The sequence below is a fragment of the Zalophus californianus genome, chromosome 8, assembly GCF_009762305.2.
Source record: "Zalophus californianus isolate mZalCal1 chromosome 8, mZalCal1.pri.v2, whole genome shotgun sequence".
NCBI classification, from domain to species: Eukaryota; Metazoa; Chordata; class Mammalia; order Carnivora; family Otariidae; genus Zalophus; species Zalophus californianus.
Window position 1 is genome coordinate 77,072,925 of NC_045602.1, and position 23,013 is coordinate 77,095,937.

At 47.8% G+C, this 23,013-nt stretch overlaps 1 protein-coding gene across 6 annotated transcripts in view; it reads left to right on the forward strand.

Moving 5' to 3' along the window:
* The window catches only part of FER1L5 (fer-1 like family member 5), a 55,001-nt gene that overhangs the window by 18,893 nt on the left and 13,095 nt on the right, over positions 1 to 23,013 (forward strand). For 5 of the 6 annotated variants that reach the window (XR_003524749.2, XM_027622778.2, XM_027622779.2 and 2 more), the window contains 12 exons: positions 179 to 222; positions 315 to 397; positions 475 to 569; positions 1,542 to 1,670; positions 3,376 to 3,553; positions 17,224 to 17,348; positions 18,216 to 18,316; positions 19,000 to 19,177; positions 19,255 to 19,410; positions 20,574 to 20,705; positions 21,921 to 22,084; positions 22,408 to 22,522. Coding sequence is in view for 5 of the 6 variants with exons in the window: in XM_027622778.2 (XP_027478579.2) it covers positions 179 to 222; positions 315 to 397; positions 475 to 569; positions 1,542 to 1,670; positions 3,376 to 3,553; positions 17,224 to 17,348; positions 18,216 to 18,316; positions 19,000 to 19,177; positions 19,255 to 19,410; positions 20,574 to 20,705; positions 21,921 to 22,084; positions 22,408 to 22,522 (1,500 nt within the window). In the remaining variant the exon portion in view is untranslated. Of the gene's footprint in view, positions 1 to 178; positions 223 to 297; positions 398 to 474; positions 570 to 1,541; positions 1,671 to 3,375; positions 3,554 to 17,223; positions 17,349 to 18,215; positions 18,317 to 18,999; positions 19,178 to 19,254; positions 19,411 to 20,573; positions 20,706 to 21,920; positions 22,085 to 22,407; positions 22,523 to 23,013 lie in introns of all 6 variants that reach the window. The other variant, XM_027622782.2, reaches the window with a different exon arrangement.

Below are 23,013 nucleotides of genomic sequence, written 5' to 3' on the forward strand. Positions count from 1 at the left end.
GGGGAGGCCCACAGCCACAGGTCTATATGCTCCCATGGTAAATCCATCTTGGCTGTGGTGGCCGTGGCTTACTGGTGACTGAGCCAGGCCTTGGACCCAGACCCAGCTGCACTCAGTCTCTGTGAGGACCAGACCTTCCGGGCATGCACCCACCGTGGCTCTCGCTTTCCCCTTGCAGCTGCCCTGCCTCTCCAGCTACATCAAGTTCAGAGTCTTGGACTGGTGAGCCAGGGGTGGAGGCTGAAAAAGAAGCCGGGGAGGAGATAATCAGAGCTGGGCCAGCAGCTCAGCCTGCAGAATGTGTTTCTTTCCAGCCCCAAGAACAGTTGCCAGGATGAGATTGGGACCGTCAGCCTGTTCCTCAACCAGATCTCATCCACCGGAGCAGAAATAGAAGGCAAGCCATCCCCCCTGGCCCCTGCCTTCTGCCCCTCTACCACCCGGCCCTGCCCCCCTCACCCTCTTTTCTTGCAGGAACGTACTCTGGCTTCCTACCCTGTTTTGGCCCCAGCTTCCTGACTCTTCGTGGGGGTAAAAAGGCCCCTTTCAGGATCCAAGAAGAAGGCACTGTAAGCTTCTCATGACAGCTCTAGGGAACAGTGGAGGTAATACCAACCGTATGAAAGGCCCTGGGGCCTGGGAAGTGCCGGGGGAGGGCCCGACCCTGGTTTCTGTCCACCACGCTAGTACAGGACAAGTAACCAGCGTGTAAACGGCTATGTGTATATGGGACGTGTGTTGTGGCATGAGAAAGAAACGGAGAGCTCTGGGCGTTCACTGAGGAAGGAACACTGAGATGAAACGCCGGGTAAGATTTTCAGCAGGTGGAAAGGACATGGAGACAAAAAACAGCATAGGTAAATGTAGAAAGCACTGGGCTGTTAAAGACTGATTGATAAAGGCCTGGAAGCCAACTCCAATTGGCTTAAAAGATGGGAACTGGGCTGGGAAGAACTCTGAGTGAGGACTGAGTTGCAGGCACCGGGACCTCCATGCCATCAAGAGGCTCTCTCATTTACTCCATCTCTCAGCTCTGCTGCTCTTCAGCCTGGTCTGCTTTCTTTCCTACCGCAGTCAGGCCTCTCTGCGAACAAGTGGCCATCGGAGCCTCTAATAGGGAAGGCCAGAGGAGCATTCTAATTGGCTGCCTTATGTCATGTATACTTCCGTTGGGCCAATCACTCTTGCCAAGGAGGCGGGGCATGCCCTGATTGGCCAGACTGGGAGCGCAAACACAGTAGTTATCAGAGCCCGCTCTACGAGCAGGAAGCGTTTGCGGGGAACAGGAACTTGGGGTTGACTAGTGAGTGGAATGCATGAAGAGGAGGAATGGGCCTCGGGGTATGGAAGAGGGGTCAGGGCCCAGAGGTTTCTGGGCACAGCCATGTCTTGGGTGTCTGTAATTCCGCCCCGGGATGGTGGTCAGCCCTAGGCAGGAAGTCACTAGACAACTCGGTCTTTGCTGCAGAGGCGTCAAGGGAGATTTATCTGCTTTTTTCCTCTCATTCCTTTTCTCGCCATTTTCCTTCCTGTTACCCTAGAATATTCCCGACCCTCTTAAGGATGGTTTAACTTATCGAGGCCGAGTCTTCCTGGAGTTACTCACCCACGTCTCCTCCCATCAAGACTTTAAGAGGAAGGATCTCTCCTCTGAAGTGACCAGTATAGAGGTAACTACAGGAAACAGGTAACCCACGAAGAAAGAGCCCCTCTGCCCACCCGGCCGCAAGCTGAATGAGCTCCTGGGTGCCTGAGGATGTTTGGTCAATCTGCCTGAGTCTTTACTAAGCCCGTGTGAGGGCTTCATGCTGTGCCAAATCCCGGGTGGTCAGGGACCCAGTAAATACAAGATAAAGCTTCTGTTTAAGAAATGTGCAATCTAGTTAAGGAGAAATGATCTTTTTTTTAAAGATTTTTTATTTTTTTATTAGAGAGAGAATGAGAGATAGAGAGCACGAGGGGGAAGAGGGTTGAGGGAGAAGCAGACTCCCTGCTGAGCAGGGAGCCCGATGTGGGACTCGATCCCGGGACTCCAGGATCATGACCTGAGCCGAAGGCAGTCGCTTAACCAACTGAACCACCCAGGCGCCTGAGAAATGATCTTCTAAGGAGTTTATATTTCTTCCTATAGTCAGGGGAACACCACTGCTGCAGGAAGGGGCCGGGGGAACAGTGTTAAGAACAGCCATCCACTTATTTTTAAAAATGGGAATACAGCCATGGGAAGGAGAACCAGAGAGGAGGGAGCAGGTTCCCAAGAGAGACCCTTTGGAAACAGACTGATCAGAACCAAAGACCAAAAAGACATAAGAAGTGAGGCTAACTCCCCTAAGCTGATTCCCCTTTCCTGCCTCAGGTGGCAAGGTGGTCAGGGTGGCATCCATGCTCCCTGAAGGAGGAGCAGGTCTGGGGGAGGGAGACAACGAATCCCACCTTTGACATATGCTGGTGAGACGTCCGTGAAAATCAGTCCTGAAGGCTGTAGACAGATGGTGTGTCATCAGCACACCAGGATCTGAACATAGGGTTGTGAAGGAAATGCCTGGGAGGAGTAGGTGGGTAAAAGGATGCCACGGCCTAAGGCAGGTGGAGGAGGAGGAGGGGCTTGCAGAAGAGACTGGGGAAGAGTCTGCAAAGAGAACCACGGAGGCAGCCCCGCAAGGGGAGAGTTGCCAGGCGGCACAGGTGCAAGGGAGAAGTTGCAGACTGTGCATAGAGGCAAGTGCACAGAAACTTGGCTGGAAAGTGGAAGGAGACAAGATCAGATGGGGGCTCAACAGAGGCTCAGAGGGGAGAAGGAGGGTTATTTTTTATGACAGGGCAGACCTGAGCTAGTGAACAGACTGGGAGAGCACAAGAGGAGGGCAGGGGTTGGCCACAGAAATGAGATCGGCTGACGTGGTAGATGGAGGACCTTCAGCAGATGGGAGGCATGGTGGGAGGAGGCGGCTGGAGAAGGGCCCAGAGCAGATGTGTGTGCGTGTGCCACCTTCACCACACCCCTGCCCACACCAGATCTCATCAGGGGAGGGCGTTGAGGCAAAAAGGAGAGGGATAAGGTGGCCCAAGTCAGAGCCCAGCCTGACCCTCAGGGCCTTGGAGGGAGAAGCCTCCCTTTCAGGAAGGAAAGGAACCCCAGGTGGCTAGGAGGAGGGGACCAGGTGATAGAGGTCCTGGGAGGAATTACCCTTGAGCAGGAGTCAAGGCAGGACTTTGAGGGGGCACAGGTTCAAAGATGGTCCAGCTCACCCTGAAGAGAAGCAAAGATGGCTTTTGAAAGAAATAGGGCACCTCATCTTTGGCTCCCTGTCTGTCTCTAGAGCCTTGTTTATCCCTTGGCTTATGTACTGAGGATGTGGGGGGTTATTGTTTTAGAGGCATCATCACCGCCAGAAGTATGGGCTGTGTGTCATCTTCCTTTCCTGTACCATGATGCCCAGCTTTAAGGACCTGATCCAATTCGAGGTCAGCATTGGCCACTACGGAAACAAGATGGACCTGAATTACAAGCCTCTCGTCTCAACCACACAGTACAGCCCAGTGATATATGATGGTAATAGTCAGATACAACCCAAGAGTAGGGAGCATCCACTGCATGCCAGGCTCTGCGCTTGGCCCTTTTAAGGGTATTAGCTCATGGAAATTCATAGGCATTGTTAACCCACATGTCTCACATGAGGAAAATGAGCTTCAGGGAGGTGAAGTCACCTGCCAAACATTGCACAGTTAGTGGGTGGTGAGCCCACAACAAGAGTTGAAAGTAGGCGTTCACTCCAAGTTCTCCTCTATGCTACATTCCACACTACAACTTCCCCAGCCCCATCTTCTTCCCTACTCCTCTGAACCATCCCTGATCCATCCATTCAGCCATCTGCTGGTACTCATGTGCCCACCTGCTATCCATCCATTAATCTACCCATCCACCTTTCATCCATTCAACTCCTACCCATCCACTGACCCAAACACTCAACCAACCTCCCATCCATCCATTCATCCATTCATCCAATATATACTTATTAAACACCTATACCAGGTTGTATAGAGTAGCAGTTCTCAAAGTGCAGTCCCTGGGCCGGGCATCACCATCACCTGGGAACCTTTCAAAATGCAGATTTGAGGGGCATCTGGGTGGCTCAGTTGGTTAAGCATCGGACTCTTTTTTTTTTTTTTTTTTTTAAGATTTTATTTATTTGACAGAGAGACAGCGAGAGAGGGAACACAAGCAGGGGGAGTGGGAGAGGGAGAAGCAGGCCTCCCGCCGAGCAGGGAGCCTGATGCGGGGTTCGATCCCAGGACCCTGAGATCATGACCCGAGCCGAAGGCAATCGCCCAACCAACTGAGCCACCCAGGCACCCCAAGCATCGGACTCTTGATTTCGGCTCAGGTCATGGTCTCAGGGTCGTGAGATGGAGTCCAGCATCGGGCTCTGTGCTGAGCAGGGAGCCTGCTTAAAATTCTCTCTCTCCCTCTCCCTCTGCCCCTTCTCCCCACCCCTCCCCTGCTCATGTGTGCTCTCTCTCTTAAAAAAATGCAGATTCTTGGCCCCAGCTCAGTCCTTACAGAATCAGAAAACCTGGGGATGGTGGCCCGCAATCTGTGTTTTCACAAGGCCACCAGGAGATTTAGATGCATGCTAGAGTTTGAGAACCACTGCTCTCAACTTCCTCTTCAACAGCTTCCTAATTTCATTGCCCCTTGAGAGCCTTTCCGTGCATCCCACTCCCCTGGATTTTTAAGAACAGCTCTTTATTGAAATAGAATTCATACACCATACAACTCATTCTTGTAAAGTATGTAATTCAGTAGTTTTTAGTGTATTCACAGAATTGGGCAACCATCACCACGGTCAATTCTAGAACATTTTTATCACTCCAAAAAGAAACCCTGTACCCACTTGCAATCACTCTCTATTTCTCCCCTGCATCCCCAGCCTCAGGCAACCATTAATCTACTTTCTGTCTCTATGGAGTTTCCTATTCTGGATATTTTATCATACACTTAGATTCACAATATGTGGTCCTTGGTGTCTGGCTTCTTTCACTTAGCCTAACGTTCTACTTGTTTTTAAATTATGAAATATACACAAAAAATATATTAAATATATATACAGTTTAAAGATGAATAAAATGAATACCCCAGAACTCACCACCCAGCTTAAAAGATAGAAAATTGTCAGCATCTTAAAAGTTCCCTGTATGTTCTTCCCAGACCCATTTACTCAAGAAATAACCACAATCCTGACCCTCATGGTAATTACTCCCTTCCTTTACTTTTCAATTTTTACCATCAATGTATGCAACCCTAAACAGCATACTATATTTTGCATTTTATACAAATGGAACTTTTCAGTCTGTATTCATCTGTTTTCCATCTTTTCCTCAATATTAGTTTTTTTTTATGTTGGTATGTGTAGCTGAAGTTCATTTTCACTTCTGTATATATTCTACTGTATGATTATAGCACCAATTATGTGGTATATTGAGACACTTGGGACTTATCTTTTTTTCCTATTATAATAATTGTGTTATAAACATTCTTGTTCATGTCTCCTGGTCTCAAGTGCAAGACTTCTTCCAAATTATATACCCTGAAGTGAAAGAGGAATTCAAAGCAAAAGAAATTATACCAAATTACACTCTCATCAGCTCGATATGAGAATTTCTTTTTCTCTTCCTTCTCGCCAGTTCTTGATGTTGCCCAGCCTTTTAATTTTTGCCAATGGTGGATGTAAGATGGTATCTTATGAGATCTTGATATGTATTTTCCTGATTACAAATGGAGGTTGGGCATCTTTTCGTATGTTTACAAACTTTTTTTTTTCTCATCTGTAAAAAGCCTATCAATATGGGGCGCCTGGGTGGCTCAGTTGGTAAAGCGACTGCCTTCAGCTCAGGTAATGATCCTGGAGTCCCAGGATCGAGTTCCAGGATGGAGTCCCACATCGGGCTCCCTGCTCAGTGGGGAGTCTGCTTTTCCCTCTGACCCTCCCCCTTCTCATGTGCTCTCTCTCTCATTCTCTCTCTCTCAAATAAATAAATAAAATCTTAAAAAAAAAAGCCTATCAATATATTTTATCCATCATTCTATTTGGCTGTCTTTTTTTTTTTTTTTTAAAGATTTATTTATTTATTTATTTATTTGACAGAGAGGGAACCCAAGCAGGGGGAGTGGGAGAGAGAGAAGCAGGCTTCCCGCAGAGCAGGGAGCCCAGTGCGGGGCTCAATCCCAGGACCTGGGATCATGACCTAAGCAGAAGGCAGTCACTTAATGACTGAGCCACCCAGGTGCCCCTATTTGGCTGTCTTTTGCTTACTGGCTTGTATATTATTTTTCTGGGAATGATCTTTTGTTAGATGGGTGTATCGTAAATACCTTCCCTAAGTTTGGGGCTTTTCATCTTCATCTTAATGACAACTTTTTATTTTTTTTTTATTAAGGTCTTTTTGCAAACAATAAAATGCACATATTTTAAGTGTACAGTTTGATGAATTATGGCAAATACACCCATGTAACCACCATGGGAAGAAAGTTCCATCACCCCAGAAAGCTGCCATTTGCCCCCTTTCAGTCAGTCTCCCCAACCCCCAGGTCAGTCATTGTTGTGTTGTCTATCACTATAGATTTGTTTTGCTTTTCCTACAACTTCATGTAAATGAAATCAGACATATGATTCTTTCTTTTTCTACAGGTTGTTTGGCTCAGCAGAGTGTTTTAGGAATTCACCCATGTTGTTTCATGGATAAGTGTTTTGTTCCTCTTTATTTCTGATAGTACTTCATCATGTGGATATGACAGTTTATTTACCCATCCTTCTGTTCATGGACATTTAGACTGATTCAACTTTTGGAGTATTATGAATAAAGCTGCTGTGAACCTTCTTGTACAAGTCTCTCTATGGACAGGTGCTTGCATTTCTCTTGAGTACATACCTCAGAGTGGAATTTAGGTTTTATTTATTTATTTTAAAGATTTTATTTGTTTATTTGACACAGAGAGCAAGAGTACAAGCAGGGGGAGCAGCAGGGAGAGGGAGAAACACACTCCCACTGAGCAGAGAGCCCGACTGGGGCTTGATCCCAGGACCCTGGGATCATGACCTGAGCTGAAGGCAGACGCTTAACCGATTGAGCCAACTAGGCGCCCCGAAATTTGGGTTTTAAAGGAAACAGCTAACAATCTTCCAAAGCATTTGTACCATTTTACACCTGCACAGCAGTGTTTGAGATTTGTACTTGCCCCACATCCTTGCCAACTTTGGTATTGTTGGTCTTTTTCATTTGAGTCATTCTAGTGGGTATGACATTGTCCATAATTGTAATTTTAATTTCCATTTCTCTAATCAGTAGTGATCCTGAGCGTCTTTTCATGCTCATATATATTTCTATAGTGAAGGCACTGCTCAAGTTTTTGCCAGTCTTTCAATGAGTTGTTTATCTTTTTACGTAGCATTCCAGTTCTTTTACATTTTGGATACAATCCTTTGTCAAATCTGTTTTGCTAATATTTTCCACTCTGTGGCTTGACTTTTCAATTTCCAAACAGTGTCTTTTGAAGATCAAAAGTTTCTAATTTTGATGAAGGAAATAAATTCTAATTTTGAGGGGCACCTGGCTGGCTCAGTCACAAGAGCATGCAACTCTTGATCTTGGGGTTGTGAGTTTGAGTCCCATATTGGGTGTAGAGCTTACTTAAAAATTAATTCTAATTTTGATGAAATCAAATTTGTTGATTATCTTTTCTTTTATAGTAGTACATTATTTGGTCCAAGAAATATTGTCTACCCCAAGATCATAAAGATACTCTCCTGTGTTTCATTCTACAAGCTTTATAATTTATTTTATTTATTTATTTATTTATTAAATTTTATTTATTTGACATAGAGAGAGACAGAGAGAGAGGGAACACAAGCTGGGGGAGTAGGAGAGGGAGAAGCAGGCTTTCTGCTGAGCAGGGAGCCCGATGGGGGGGCTCGATCCCAGGACGCTGGGATCATGGCCTGAGCTGAAGGCAGACGCTTAACCATCTGAGCCACCCAGGCGCCCCACAAGCTTTATAATTTAAAAAAGTTTTTTAAAAGATTTTATTTATTTATTTGACACACACAGAGAGAGAGACACAAGCAGGGGGAGCAGGAGAGGGAGAAGCAGGCTCCCTGCCGAGCAAGGAGCCCAGTGAGGGGCTCCGATCCCAGGACCCTTGGATCATGACCTGAGCCGAAGGCAGACACTTAACAACTGAGCCACCCAGGCACCCCTAAAATATTTTTAAAGTTTATTTATTTTTAAGTAATCTCCACACCCAACGTGGGGTTCAAACTCACGAGCCTAAGACCAAGAGTCTCATGCTCCTCTAAGCCAGCCAAGCGCCCCAAACTTTATAATTTTAGCTTCTTTGTTTAGGTTTATGATCTAATCTGACTTGATTTTTATATATGGTATGAGGGAAGGGTCAGATTCTTTCTTCTATAAAGATAATTAATTCAGCACCATTTGCTGAAAAGACTTCATTCCCACTTAGAATTGCTTTGATACTTTTATTGAAAATTGATTAACCATATATTGTGGGTCTCTTTCTAGAATTTCTTTTTTTAAAAGATTTTATTTACTTATTTATTTAAGGGGGGGAGGAGCAGAGGGAGAGGGACAGGCCGACTCTGTGCTGAGGACAGAGCCCAGTGTGGGGCTCGATCTCACCACCCTGAGCCAAAGTCCAGTTAGACGCTTAACCACCTGAGCCACCCAGGCGCCCCTAGAATCTCTATTCTGTTCCATTGATCTGTTTGTCTATCTTTAATGCCAATATCACACCATCTTGATTACTATAGCTCTAAAGCAAGTCTTGAAATCAGGTAGTGTAAGTCCTCCAATTTTGTTGTTCTTTAACAAAATAATACAATTTCTGGCTATTCTGGTTCCTTTCCATTTTCATGTGAATTTTAGCATCCACTCAATAGTTTCTACAAAAAGCCTGCTGGAATTTTCCTGTCTTCTTTTGTTCTAATCCAGTGTTTTTTTATTTGTTTCATTTTGTTTTTAGTATTGCAGTCTGCCTCCTCTATGGCTCTACGTCTGTGAATTAGTTGTAGTGGTTGCTCAAGGGATTGAAATATTGATCTTTAACCTGTCATAGTCTACCTTGAGTTAATATTATAATCACTTCACATATGATAATATATTACACATATTCACATATAATTGTTACATATAATATAAAGTGCAATTATAATAGTATAATTGGATTTTCACCTTTGTTATACATTCTAGAGTTGGTTTGCCAATATTTTGTTTAGGATTTTTGCATCTATATGAATAAGATAAATCTAATTTTCTTTCTTATAATGTCCTCATTTGGTTTTAATATCAAAGTTATGCTAGCCTCATGAAATTGAGGACCATTTCCTCTTTTTACTTGCTGTGAGTATTTGGGTAAGACTGTAATCATCCATTCCTTGAAAGTTTGATAGGGCTCACCTCTAAATGTAAGCCTGGTGGGTTTTTTAATGCAGTGATTTAAATATGGATTTATTTTAATTAGTCAGCTTTTCTATTTATTTTTTTAAGTCAATTTTGGTAGGTTTAACTCATCTAGGAATTTATAAATTTCATTGAAGTTTTCACATTTTCAGCATAAAATTGTTCATAGTATCTTTAAAATTTTTTTATTGTGGCAAAATAGACATAACATAAAATATACCATTTTAGCCATTTCTAAATGTACAGTTCGTGGAATTAAGTACATTCACCATGTTGTATAACTATCACCTCTATTTCTAGAGTGATTTCATCATCCCAAACAGAAACTCTACCCATTAGGCAATAAATTCCCTTGTCCCCTGGAATCCTCTATTCTACTTTTTGTCTCTCTGAATTTGCCTGTACCTCATATATGTGGATTCATGTAATATGTGTCCTTTGTGTCTGGCTTATTTTACTTAGCATAATGTTTTCAAGGTTCATCCATCTGACAGCATGTGTCAGAACTACATTCCTTTTTATGGCTGAATGATATCCCATTGTATGTACATATTTTGTATATCCGTTCATCTGTTGATGGACACTTGGGTTGTTTCCACCTTTTGGCTATTGTGAATAATGCTGCTTATGACCATCAGTGTACACATACCTGTTTGAGTCCTTGTTTTTAATTATTTGTGGTATATGCCTAGGAGTGGAATCACTGCATCACATGTTATTCTTTTTAACTTTTTTGAGGTACCATCAAACTATTTTCCACCATAGTTTCTTTTTTTTAAGATTTTATTTATTTTTAGGGACGCCTGGGTGGCTCAGTTGTTAGGCGGCTGCCTTCAGCTCAGGTCATGATTCTAGCGTCCTGGGATCGAGCCCCGCATCGGGCTCCCTGCTCCACGGGAAGCCTGCTTCTCCCTCTCTCACTCCCCCTGCTTGTGTTCCCTCTCTCGCTGTGTCTCTTTGTCAAATAAATAAATAAATAAAACCTTTAAAAAAAATTTTATTTTTATTTTAGAGAGACAGAGAGCACGAGGAGCAGGGGAAAAAGCAGAGAGAGAGGGAGAAGCAGACTCCCCGCGGAGCAGGGAGCCCCATGCAGGGCTCGATCCCAGAACCCTGGGATCATGACCTGAGCCGAAGGCAGACGCTTAATGACTGAGTCACCCAGGTGCCCCGTGCTGATCATTTTCTTGTTTGTACTCAGCATCTCCAGCAAGGAGAGACTGCATGCTCTGCTTTAGATCAAGCTTCATTCTTGCCCTTCCTTGCTCTATTCTATATCTCAGGGCCGAACACCTGCAAACTACATTTCCCAGCTTCCCATGCCAGCTGATTAAAGGGCAGATGTCATTCTGTTCTATCTCCCCACCTCTTTACTCGGTCTCTCTGCCTCTCCTTCTCCCTCCTTTCTGCCACCGATTCAGGAGGCATCTCTGGAAGTAGCTACATGCCTTCAGAGACCCCAGCTTTCGCTGGCCACTCCTCCATGGTTCCAGCCTTGGCCAAGCAGCCCCCCTGCAGTGCGACTGCTGGTTGGGCGTCACCTTCTTGGTGGCTCCAGCATCCTGTGCAGCTACCTGGATGGCACAGCTCTGATGGTGTGCCTGTCTGTGGTCACACCACTGCCTGACTTTTGTTCCCCAGCCCCTAGAAACAGTAGTTTCTTCCTCCTGTTACTAATCTCTGAGGAAGCTCACTTCCCCACCCCACCTTTTTATTTTAGGTAGGCTCAGCATGGAACCCAGAACAGGGCTTGAACTCACGACCCTGAGATCAAGACCTGAGCTGAGATCCAGTTGGACCTTAACTGACTGAGCCACCCAGGCGCCCCCTCACTTTCCCTTTTTTGATCTCTTGGCCCTTTCAACACATTTTCTCTATTAAATCCCCTCTATGTCAAATATCTACCATGGTCTTTTTCTTTTTCTGGCTGTACCCTGACTGATAATCCTCCATAAATGTTGTACCACTCAACACTCCACCAGCAACGTCTGAGAGCCTCAAAATCTGGTATAAACTTCTGGATTTTTATCAGTCTGGTAAGTGAAAAATGGTATTTCAGTGTAGTTTTAATTTGTATTTCTCTCATTATAAATGAGGTTGGTATCTTTTTGTATGTTTAAAAGTCATTTGCATTTCCCTTTAATTGCCTGTTTATGTAATTTTCTCTTTTATTCTCTTGAGATACTAGTCATTTTCTTATTGATTTCTAGGACACTTCATATTTGAGGGAGATTAGGCCCTTATGATATGAGCTGTACGTATATTTCCCATGTTTGTCTCCTATCTTTGTCTATGATGTTTGGGTTTTTTTTTTCCCATGAAGACTTATTTTTCAATGTACTCAAACTACTTTTATGGCTTCTGGCTTTTTGAGTCATAATTAGAAAGGTCCTTTCCACTCCAAATATATGAAGGAATTCTCTCATGTTTTGCTCTAGAAGTTTGTGGCTTCTTAAAGTTTCATAACCAATACCTTCTCTCTTTCCGATATTTTTTTCTCTGTAAATCTCTTGATCTTTCTGTCCAGCTGCCCAAATATCCTTTATCTTGCAAGTCTACTGACTTCACCAGGATATGTTGAAGTGTTGATCCTTTGGGGTCAGTTGTCCCTGGCACGTGTTGTACTCTTTCATGGGTAGATTCGAATCTTCTCTTATTTTGTTAATAATTTATTTGGTGGTATAATTTTTTTCACAGTTTTTAAATTGGGTTGTCTGTCTTCTTATTTTGGGGTGGTAAGAGTTCTTTATATATGCCGGATACAAGTGTTTTATCAGATACATGATTTGCAAATAGTCTGTGGCTCATCTTTTCATTTTCTTAATGGTGTCTTTGAAGTGCGAACATTTTAAATTTAGATGAAATACAACTTTTTTTTCTTTTATGGTGTCATATCTAAGATCTCTTTGCCTAACCCAAGGTCATGAATATTTTTCTCCTATCTTCAAAAAGTTTTACAGTTTTAGTTCTTATATTTAGTTGTATGATCCATTTTGAATTAATTTGCATGTGACTAGTTCAATTTTTCAAGCACCATTTGTTTAAAAGACTATCTCTTTCCCATGTGGGTTTTCTTAAATTGCATTTTTAAATATTCTGTGCCACGGTATAGGTTTTCTACTTTAGGGGCCCCATTTTTGGGCTTAACAATTTTCCTTGGTCTTCTTTATCCATCAGCTTTTCCCTGATCCTTTGTGACTCTCTATTTCCATTTTATTTTGGTCACTTCTCTTATTTCTGTCCTTATTTCTATGCCTCTCCCTGAGTTGTCTGCAGGGTCTAATCTCCCTTGGGCTTCTTTTTATGTTGTCTTCCTTTCTAGGGTGTTTTTGGTTTTGCTTCTACTTTTTTTCTGTGTTTTGCCAGCTCACATTTCCTCATCTGTACCCAGAGTTCGTTCTGGGAGAGTATTTTTGCTGGCCCTTTCCGCACTCTGCTCCCATCAAGCTGTGCTCCCAGCTGTCTGCCTTGCTCCAAGCTTCCCCGCAGGTGACCTCTGTTACACTTCACCCCTTCCTGCTTCAGCTCTGGACGGCAATCGTAGTTGCTTTTGGCAGTCCTTATGTGTATTTTGAGTCTACAGATTATATCTGTCTCCTTGTTTTGCTGAAAATGGAGTGTGCCAGCCAAGAGTAAAAGAAGAAAATTGCCATCTTGTATCCGCACGTTCATATCTGAGAACCCCAGTCCTGGATCTCTGCTTATTTATCATTCTAATGACTCACTCAGTACCAGAGCCTGAAACTGGTGTCTTCCAACGATTCTAGAAAATCATAAGATATTTTCACTTCGTGGGGCGCCTGGGTGGCTCAGTCGGTGAAGCAACTGCCTTCAGCTCAGGTCATGATCCCAGGGTCCTGGGATCAAGTCCCACATCGGGCTCTCCACTCAGAGGTGAGTCTGCTTCTCCCTCTCCCTCTGTGATCTCTCTCGCTTTCACTGTCAAATAAATAAATAAAATCTTTAAAAAAAAAGATATTTTCACTTCGACAATTATTTCTTCCCCTTGTCTCTTATGGCTCCTCTTCAAACTCACTGTATCCTCTGTGGGACTCCTCATTCTGTTCTTCATATTTTTAAATCTCTCGTCCATATTTGTCATCTCTCTGAGCTGTATTCTGCATAATTTCTTCTAGATCTTCTTGGAAGGGCCTTAGGTAACCACTCTGAAAATTTTTGGCAGCTCCTTATCCCTATTCCCTGCTTCATTCCTTTCCGTAGTATTTTCCACCATTTGACACACGGTATTTTAAGTATCTTGTCTCCACTATCTTTTTTCATTCTTAAGTAAACTTTTTTTTTACGGTTTTATTTATTTGAGAGAGCGAGCGTGCACACACGCGCGTGCGCATGAGTGGGGGAGGGGCAGAGGGAGAAGGACAAGCAGATTCCCCGCTGAGTAGTAAGCCCATACTTGGCTCGATCCCAGGACCCCGAGATCATGACCTGAGCTGAAGGCAGATGCTTAACTGACTGAGCCACCCAGGCGCCCCTGTACTTTTTTTTTTTTTTTAAGATTTTACTTATTTGCCAGAGAGAGAGAGCACAAGCAGAGGGAGTGGCAGGCAGAGGAAGAGGGAGAAGCAGACTCCCTGCTGAGCAGGGAGCCTGATGTGGGGCTTGATCCCAGGACCCTGGGATCATGACCTGAGCCGAAGGCAGACGCTTAATGACTGAGCCACCCAGGCGCCCCGTGTCTGGCTTCTTTTTGCCTACCATTTCGTGAAATGGAAACCCCAAACCTAAATGTTGTTGGGCATGGCTCTAGCTCATTCTCGTTGCTGTATAGTATTCCATTGGGCAAATATACCATAATTTATTTTTCCCTTCTACTATTGAGGGAGATTTTGGTGGTTTCCAGTTTTGGACTATTACAAATAGTGCTGCCATGAACATTTACTACATGTCTTTGGATAATGTCATGACACCTTTCAGTTGGGTGTGTACCTGGAAACAGAGCTGCGGGGCTAGAGAGTGTTTGTCTTGGTTCTGAGCTGCTCGTTTTCTTGGAACTGAAGGAAACCTTTGGGACTTTAGACTGAAGTTAAAGAAATGCTTCAGAGAGAATTTCTTTGCTTCCTCCAGTTACCTGGGGCACTGCCAACCAAAGACCATTTTAAATTTTCCCCAGACTACACAGGTGATATGAATGCAGAATACAACCTGCATGAGGCCCCATTTGCAGTTATAAATGTTTAGGAGAATTTCCTGCTCTCTCTACCCAGAGCCATGCCAGAGATGGGCTGGTTTCTTCACTGTTGTCTTCTGTGTGGTGGATTATTTCTCATCGATTGAAGGTTTAGGTTTTGGCGTGCCAGCTTCGAATGGCAGATTCATTTGCTAGGGCTGCCCTAACAAAGCACCACAAACTGGGTGGCTTAGAACAAAAGAGACTTATTCTCTCACAGCTCTGGAGGCTAGAAGTCCAAAGTCAAGATGTTGGCTGGGTTGGTTCCTTCTTTTTTATTTTATTATTTTTTAAATATTTTAAAGATTTTATCTTTTTATTAACATATAATGTATTATTTGTTTCAAGGGTACAGGTCTGTGATTCACCAGTCTTACACAATTCACAGCGCTCACCAAAGTACCTACCCTCCCCAGTGTCCATCACCCAGCCACCCCATCCCTCCCACCCCCCTCCACTCAAGCAACTCTCAGTTTGTTTCCTGAGATTAAGAGTCTCTTATGGTTTGTCTCCCTCTCCGGTTTCGTTTTGTTTCATTTTTCCCTCCCTTCCCCTATGATCCTCTGTCTTGTTTCTCAAATTCCTCATATCAGTGAGATCATATGATACTTGTCTTTCTCTGATTGACTTATTTCGCTTAGCATAATACCCTCTAGTTCCATCCACATCGTGGCAAATGGCAAGATTTCATTTTTCTGATGGCTGTATAATATTCCATTGTGTATGTACACCACATCTTCTTTATCCATTCATCTGTTGGTGGACATCTAAGCTCTTTTCATAGTTTGGCTATTGTGGACATTGCTGCTATAAACACTGGGGTGCATGTCCCCCTTTGGATCACTGCATTTGTATCTTTGGGGTAAATACCCATTAGTGCAATTGCTGGGTTGTAGGGTAGCTCTATTTTCAACTTTTTGAAGAACCTCCATACTGTTTTCCAGAGTGGCTGCACCAGCTTGCATTCCCACCAATAGCGTAGGAGGGTTCCCCTTTCTCCGCATCCCTGCCAACATCTGTCATTTCCTGACTTGTTAATTTTAGCCATTCTGACCGGTGTGAGGTGTTATCTCATTGAGGTTTTGATTTGTATTTCCCTGATGCCGAGCGATGTTGAGCACTTTTTCGTGTGTCTGTTGGCCATTTAGATGTCTTTGCAGAAATGTCTGTTCATGTCTCCTGCCCATTTCTTGATTGGATTATTTGTTCTTTGGGTGTTGAGTTTGATAAGTTCTTTATAGATTTTGGATTAAAGATTTTATTCTTAAGCAACCTCTACCCCCAACATGGGGCTCCAACTTACAACCCTGAGATCAAGAGTTGCACACTCTACCGACTGAGCCAGCCAGGCGCCCCAGGGTTGGTTCCTTCTGATAGGTCTGAGCCTCTTCTCCCAGCTTCTGCTGATTGCCTACAATCTCTGGTGCTCCTTTGCATGTAGACACAGCACTCCACCTCTGCCTCTGTCTTCACGTGGTATGCTGCCTCTGTCCCTGTGTCTTCACATGGCTGTCCTCTCTCTGTATCCCTCTCCTCATCTTATAGGAACACCTGTATTGTGTTAAGGCTCTAACCTACTCCAGTATGACCTCATCTTGACTAATTACGGTTGTAATGACCCTATTGCCAAATAAGGTCACATTCTGGAGTAGTGGGGTTAGGACTTCAACATAGCTTTATAGGGGGCACAGTTCAACCCATAATACACAGGGTCTCCTGTGAGACTGCTCACCGTGGGCAGTGCTAGGCTTTCTCCACTGAGCCCCCTGCCCTGGCCCTTGCCAAAGAGAAGCACAAGTTCTCCAGGATTTGCCAGAAACTTAGCAGGCAAAAGTCAGCTTTGCTTTCGCTTGCCTCGCAGACTTTCTGCTTTTACTTTATTTTGGCTTCTGTGGATTTCTTTCCTTATATCAAGTCAGCACTACAACTCAGAAAAATTTAAAAATGAACTTACATTTCATCTAGCTTCCCCCCTCATTTCAATAAGGAGCATGGCCTGGGAACTTAGTTTGCCAAGCCAATCACCGGTTTGTATCCCTCCTTGCTCTCCTGACACTGCGCGTCTGTCCTGGCAGGCCCTTCATGTTCAATGTCTGCCCACCCCAACCAAACCCTGGGTCTCCCCCTAAGCCTGGAGCCCACTCTTCCTCTGCCTGAGGTGGCACAGCCAGGTGGTCATAATGCAGGCATCTAGCTCCAAAGCCCCATGCCCTTAGCCTCAGGCAAGATGCCAAGGCAAGGGGCATGCCTTGAGGTAGGGTCTCCCTTCGGAGTGGTACTCCCCACTGCCTGGATTTTCCAGTGTGTAAAATGGGGATTTTGAAAAGCTACGTGACACCCTGAGCACAATGAATGCTCAACAAGGCCAGCCGTGTTCATCAAGGTGCATACGTTCTCACTTGGCCAGCAGCCCACCCTCTGGCGGGAGGGGTCCAATCTGGATTAGTAGCAGATGGTGTCCTTGAGGAATGGAGTAGCCCAGGGAAGTTCCCCTAAGGGGACACAGTAAGAGGACACCTCCCAGAGTCCCTCAGACACCCCCACACGTGTCTGTGTCTCAGGGAACATCTACCATTATGTGCCCTGGTACAACAGCAAGCCAGTCGTGGCCGTGACCTCCCACTGGGAAGATGTCAGCTTCCGCATGAACTGCCTCAACCTCCTGCACTTCACTCGGGACCGCCTGGTGAGTGGTACAGGAGGGTGCAGGGGTGGGGCCGGGCCACCGATGGGAGGCTTGGGGGACTAAATCACAGTCCTAGGGAGCCAGTCACTCAGTTCACTCATGTACTCCACACCAATGAAGACAGAAGCATCAGGCACTGTGCTAGACACTGAAGACCCAAAGCTGAATAAACACAGCGCCTTAGCCTCACCATCTGGGAAGTCGGATATACAAATAGCTACTGCAGGGCACAGGGCTGGAGATACAGTACCCAGAGCCATGGGGGGGCAGCGAGATTGGGGATGGGGGAGGGGAGCTGAAGAGAGGATAATCAGAGGAGGTGTTTGAAAAGGAGGTGACATTTGAGCAGAGTCTTGAAGAATGAGTCTGCTGGGGGCGTGGTGGGGGTGCAGAGAAGGGGGTGCAGGATTGGCAAAGCCATGGTGACATGAAGTTCCAGGAGAGCAAGGGCATGGAGGTGATGTGGAAATAAAGCCAGAGAAACTGGAAGAGGTCAGATCACAAAAGGGCTTATGCATCTGCTAAGGAGGGAAGTCACTGAACATTTTTAGGCAGGAATGCCACATGGTGCCTCCACCTTAGATATGACTTTTTTGCACCTACAGAAGGAAAGCCCTGGGTCAAAACTCTGTACCCCTCACAGTTCTGCCCTATCCTGGCTCCTTCCTGCCACTTATTCTGTTGGGTAGTGGAGAGGGTGTGTGGGGTTCCTAACCTTGCAAGGGCATGTAATAGCTTTGGACTGACATCCTCGGGTTACCCCAAAGACCCCCAAGTCCTGACTGATAACATCTCGGGCCAGTCATTCCTGTAACCTCTCCTGGGTGAGCCCCCATGCTCACTTGCTGTTTCTCTCCTGCTGAGCAGAAAGCCAATCTGGACACCCTGAAGTCCATAAGGAATCCAAGGGACCCCGCTCTGCTCCCCCAGTGGGAGAAGCTGCTGAGGGAGCTGGTGGAGGACTGCAAGTAGGGGAGGAGCGTGCTGCCCTGGGGCTGGGGCTGGGGCTGGGGCTGGGGCTGAGCTAGGTCAGGCTCCCACGGGGTGGGGGTGCAGGCCAGCACCTTACAGAACAGCCCCCAACCCCCACCTCCTCAAGAAAGGAGCTCCGCTCAAATCTCTCCCCAGCTCGAAGCCCAAACCACAGAGCTGCTTCCCCTCCCCTGTTCAGGCCCTCCAGAAACTGGCGCTGACCTCCCCGCCTAGCTTCGTCCCAGCTGTCCCTATACCCACGCCTGATGCTCCCACCAAACCAAACCTCTCCCTGTCATCCTGACAAGCCCCGCACCTCCTGGCCCGCAGCTTTTTCCCTGCTGCTGCTCCTGTCCACAGTGCCCTCCACAGGGCTCTGCCTGTTCTGGAGGATTCATCATCAGGCCTCTCCCAGCCCCATAGCCCCCAGGGTTTGGTTGGCCCCTATCTCAGGGCTCTCACCCACCTCCACAAGGAGCTCCTTGAGCACAGGCCTGGCACACCGCGTGGGGCTGGAAGGGTGGGAGAGGGGGTGCATGAGAACCCAGAGGCCAGGCCAACAGGGGCGGGGCAGGATCTCAAGTCTAGGAAGTGCACATTGGCCTAAGGCAGGGCGGGAGGTCATGTGAGGTGAGGCGGAGAGAGGCCCAGCGCCCTCCTTCCTGATCCTTGGCCACAGACACCCTCTGCCCTGCATGACCCATCAGCCCAGAGCCACCGAGCTGGACAAGAAGAGGTGGAAGCTCCGCAGCCTCCTCCTGCAGGAACTGGCCCAAAAGGCCAAGGAAGTTAAGCCCAGGAACATGGTGGCCACCGTGGAGGACTGGCTGTACCGCCTCGATGCCGTGCTCCCCGAGGTGGGTGCTGGTCACACTGGTGGGGGAGGAGGACTTGAAACCAGCCACGCAGGCCTGACGCCCTCCCGCCTCATCAGCCCCAGATGAGCCTCCCGGACGTGATGATCTGGCTGATGTCCAAGGAGCAGCGGGTGGCCTATGCACAGGTGCCTGCCCACAGCGTCCTGTTCTCCCCAGCAGGGTCTCTGCATTCTGGCAGGTTCTGTGGGAAGACACAGACCCTCATCCTGCAGGTGGGGAAGCCAGGCCACCCCACTCCTCAGGGGAGGAAAGGGCCCAGAAATACCCCAAGGGAGAAACCCTGAACTCTTGGGGCAGCCCCCATGGGTCTCCCTGAGGGCACACCCACTTTGTCTCCCCTGGGCCCTTTAACAGGTGAAATGGGGTTGAAACAGTCTCCAGAGAAAGGCAGGGACAGTGCCCATCATCAGGTGGTTGATGCCAAGTCCACATCCCTCAAAAATGTTCCTCAAATTCATTTCTTCCGTCATCCTCACACCACACTTGGTCCAGTCCCTTGTCATCTCTCCCCTGAACCAGGATTGAGTGCTTTTCAAATATTTAATGCCTACAAGGCCTGGGCGCCAGCCCATCATGTCAGATGCAGGCCATAAATAAGGCTGGTTGACCAGCACCCCCACCCTGGTGACAGCCCCTCCTTTCAGTCTTCCCCCCAACCCAGGAGGCAGGTGGGGGACACTCCCTTGCTCTTAAAGATGTCCTTCATTCCCCAGTGTTTCCCGGAGAATGCCAAACCTCCCTGGCCTGGCCCCAGCCCCTTCTCACTGCAGTAACCTTCTCAGGGCCACACACTCTCAACAGCCAAGGCACCCTGGGCTTCCCCACCCCCAAACCTGCCTGCCCTGGGCCCTTTCCACCACTGTGGAAGGTCCCTCCTATGCCCGCTGAAGTCTTTCTCATCCTGCAAAAACCACTGAGACTTGACTCCTGGCTCTACCACTCAATGGTCTGTGTGACCCCAGACCAACCCTTGACCACGTCCAGGCCTCAGTCTGCTCTCTGTAAAATGGGTCTGGTGAAAATGATGTGCACCCCCCTACCCATGTGAGGATCAGAGCATATCCTGCACATTTGGCACTTACCTTGTCAATGTCACCACCATCACCACGTCTCTTTGGAGGCTTCCCAGGCTCCCTGGGTGGCACCGCCCCTCTCCCCACAAACCCCACCAGCCTCTGTTATGCATGGGATCACAGGTATACCATTTGCATATTAACTCCCTCCGGAAAGCAGGAACTCTGCATCGTTCACTTTAAGCCCCCCAGCACCCAGGGCTCGGTGTAAAGGAGCAGGTGTATGTGCCCCTCCCTCACCCACGCCCCTGCCCCCCGGGGGGGATGTGCACCCCTGTGGGGTCGCCCTGCCTCTGGTTTAGTACCCAGAGGGTGAAGGACAGAAGGACACGCCGCCGGCCCACCTCCGGGTCTGCATGTGGCTCGGCAATGTCACGGACAGCAAGGATCTGCAGCTGCTGCGCCAGGGCGAGGTTGTCGTTTACGCGGAGACGGTGAGCAGCTCCCCGGGGGCAGCAGGGGGAAGGCCGGGCTGCCAGAGCCCAGCACCGAAGGTGGAGGAGACCGTTAACCAGCAGAATCTGACGATTATGCAATGGGCTTTGATAAAGAGAGGTGGCAGAGCCTAGAGCAGCCTCAGATGTTAACAAGCCATAGGCACATGGTGATAAAAGGGGCAGCTGGGTGATCCTGTAGGGCCAGTCACTCTCTCCCTGATGGAGCTTCACTGGGAGTTTCTCCCAGTTACTTCAGGGCATGTGAGGTGTGGTCTCATCTGTCGCCAACATGGCAGCCTACGACCCCTGCAGACTCCAGCTGGGTCCTCAAGGCCAGTCTGGTGGTTCTGGGGACAGAGGGTCCTGGAACATTCAGAGGAGCAGGAAGTGAGGCATCTTCCCAGAAAACCACAGACGCAGGGCGTGGGTGAGCAGCCAGTCAGAGACTGCTGTAGAACCAGAGGAGGGAAAGATGACCCTTGCTGCCTGGGGGGGGACGTGGCCCAGGGGAAGGCTCTGAGAGCAGAGGGAAAGAAGTTTGAGAATTTTCAGCTTTTTAATTTACTGAGTCAAAAATAAATTTTTGTGGTTCCAAAGTTGCACATTGTGCATGGATATATCCTAACATGCGTAACCAGCCCCTACGTAGGTCTTGGGGACGTGAGATGAGAGGGGATTTAGGATGAAGTGCAGGCAGCAGGGGCTGCACGTCCAGCAGGGGGATGTGGGGGAAAAGGCTCAGAGGCAGCAAAGATGTGGCAAGTGGTGGAGAGCACTGGGTTCCCCGAGTCAGCAGCGACAAGGCTAAAAGACCGCACCGCAGCACCCCCCCGCCCCCGCCCACAGGCTCTAACACAGGCATCTGCCTGCTCTACCCTTCAATGGCTAAGCACCCTGGGGTAGAGTTGACCTCTGAGCCTCAGTCTCCCCGCCTGTGAAATGGAACTGTGAGGATTACAGGGGACCGTTCACATAAAACCCTAGGCACGGGCCTGGCCTGAGGTGAGGATCTGATGAACGGCATCCTCCTGTCCTAACCGAGTGCCGCTGGGGAGAAGTGCTGCCTGTGATAAGCTCCTGGTCCCTTCTTGCCTGACTAACACACTTCTAAAAGGTCCCTGCAGCCCAGAGTAGGGGGCCCAAGGAGAGGCCCAATGTCCCAGTGTGGTTGGGGGGGGTGGTGCGAGGCACTGACATCCGCCCCTCCCCCAGTACGAGAACCAGGCCAAGTATAAAGACCAGTGGGGACAGCAGGGGCTGTACCGCTGCCCCAACTTCTCGGACGTCATGGGGCACAAGGCTGTCCCCAAGGAGGATTTCCAGGTGCCCCAAGGATGGCACTGGCAGGGGCAGTGGACAGTGGAGCCTCAGAGGAGGTAAGGCTAGGGTGCGGGCCCGGAGCCTGTGTGCCCCTGGACATGCAGCGCTGGGGTGGACTGTTCTTTTCACCCGGGAGAGCCAGTTAGCCGCAGCCCAGGGAGGTGGGCCCTTGGCCACGGTGGCCTGCTCCCAGCGGCTGGGGCGCCCAAGACGAAGGGCCCTGCCCACCACACTGCCCTGGATGCCAAGCCCCACTGCCCAGCCTTGCCCAGAGCAGGTGGGGCTGCCAGGTAGGGGAACACTGGGCCAGCAGAGGACGACCCGGGAGCCTGAAAGTTCGGGGAGATGTGCTGGAAACTTGGGGTCTCACTGCCCCCAGACTCCTCCTGGACGTAGACATCAACAAGAGCCAGGTGCTAGAGGAGGTGTATGAGAACCAGTGTCGAGACATCACGGGGAACTGGGTGCGGGCAGCCATCCCGAACACAGATGTGGTAAGCAGGGGCTAAAGCTGCCTCGGGAGGGGGGGACAAGCAGTGCACGCAGGTGGGTGCCCTGTAAGCTGGGTTGTCCGTGGGAAGAGCACCAGACCAAGGGTTACCATCTGAGCCCTGCCCGCCACACACTACGCAGGAGGCTGAGTGCGCACTGATGGTGTTAGTACCCTAAGATGGCAGGTAGAGGTACCTTCAAAGAGTGTAAGGAACAACGTACGGGGGCAGTGTTTCCTTCCTAGGCTTCTTCCAAAGGTAGTGCTTACCCAGAAGGAGAGAATCTGGGGCTAGACTAAGCCCACACCGTCTTGAGAGAACTTTCTGTGATGATGGAAATGTTCTGTGTCTGCACTGTCCACCTATCAAGTGCCTGAAATGTACTTGGGAAACTGAGGAACTGAACTTTGGATTTTGTTTCATTTTATTTTTTTTTTAAAGATTTTATTTATTTATTTGAGAGAGTGTGCACATGCGCGCGCGCGCGCGCTAGA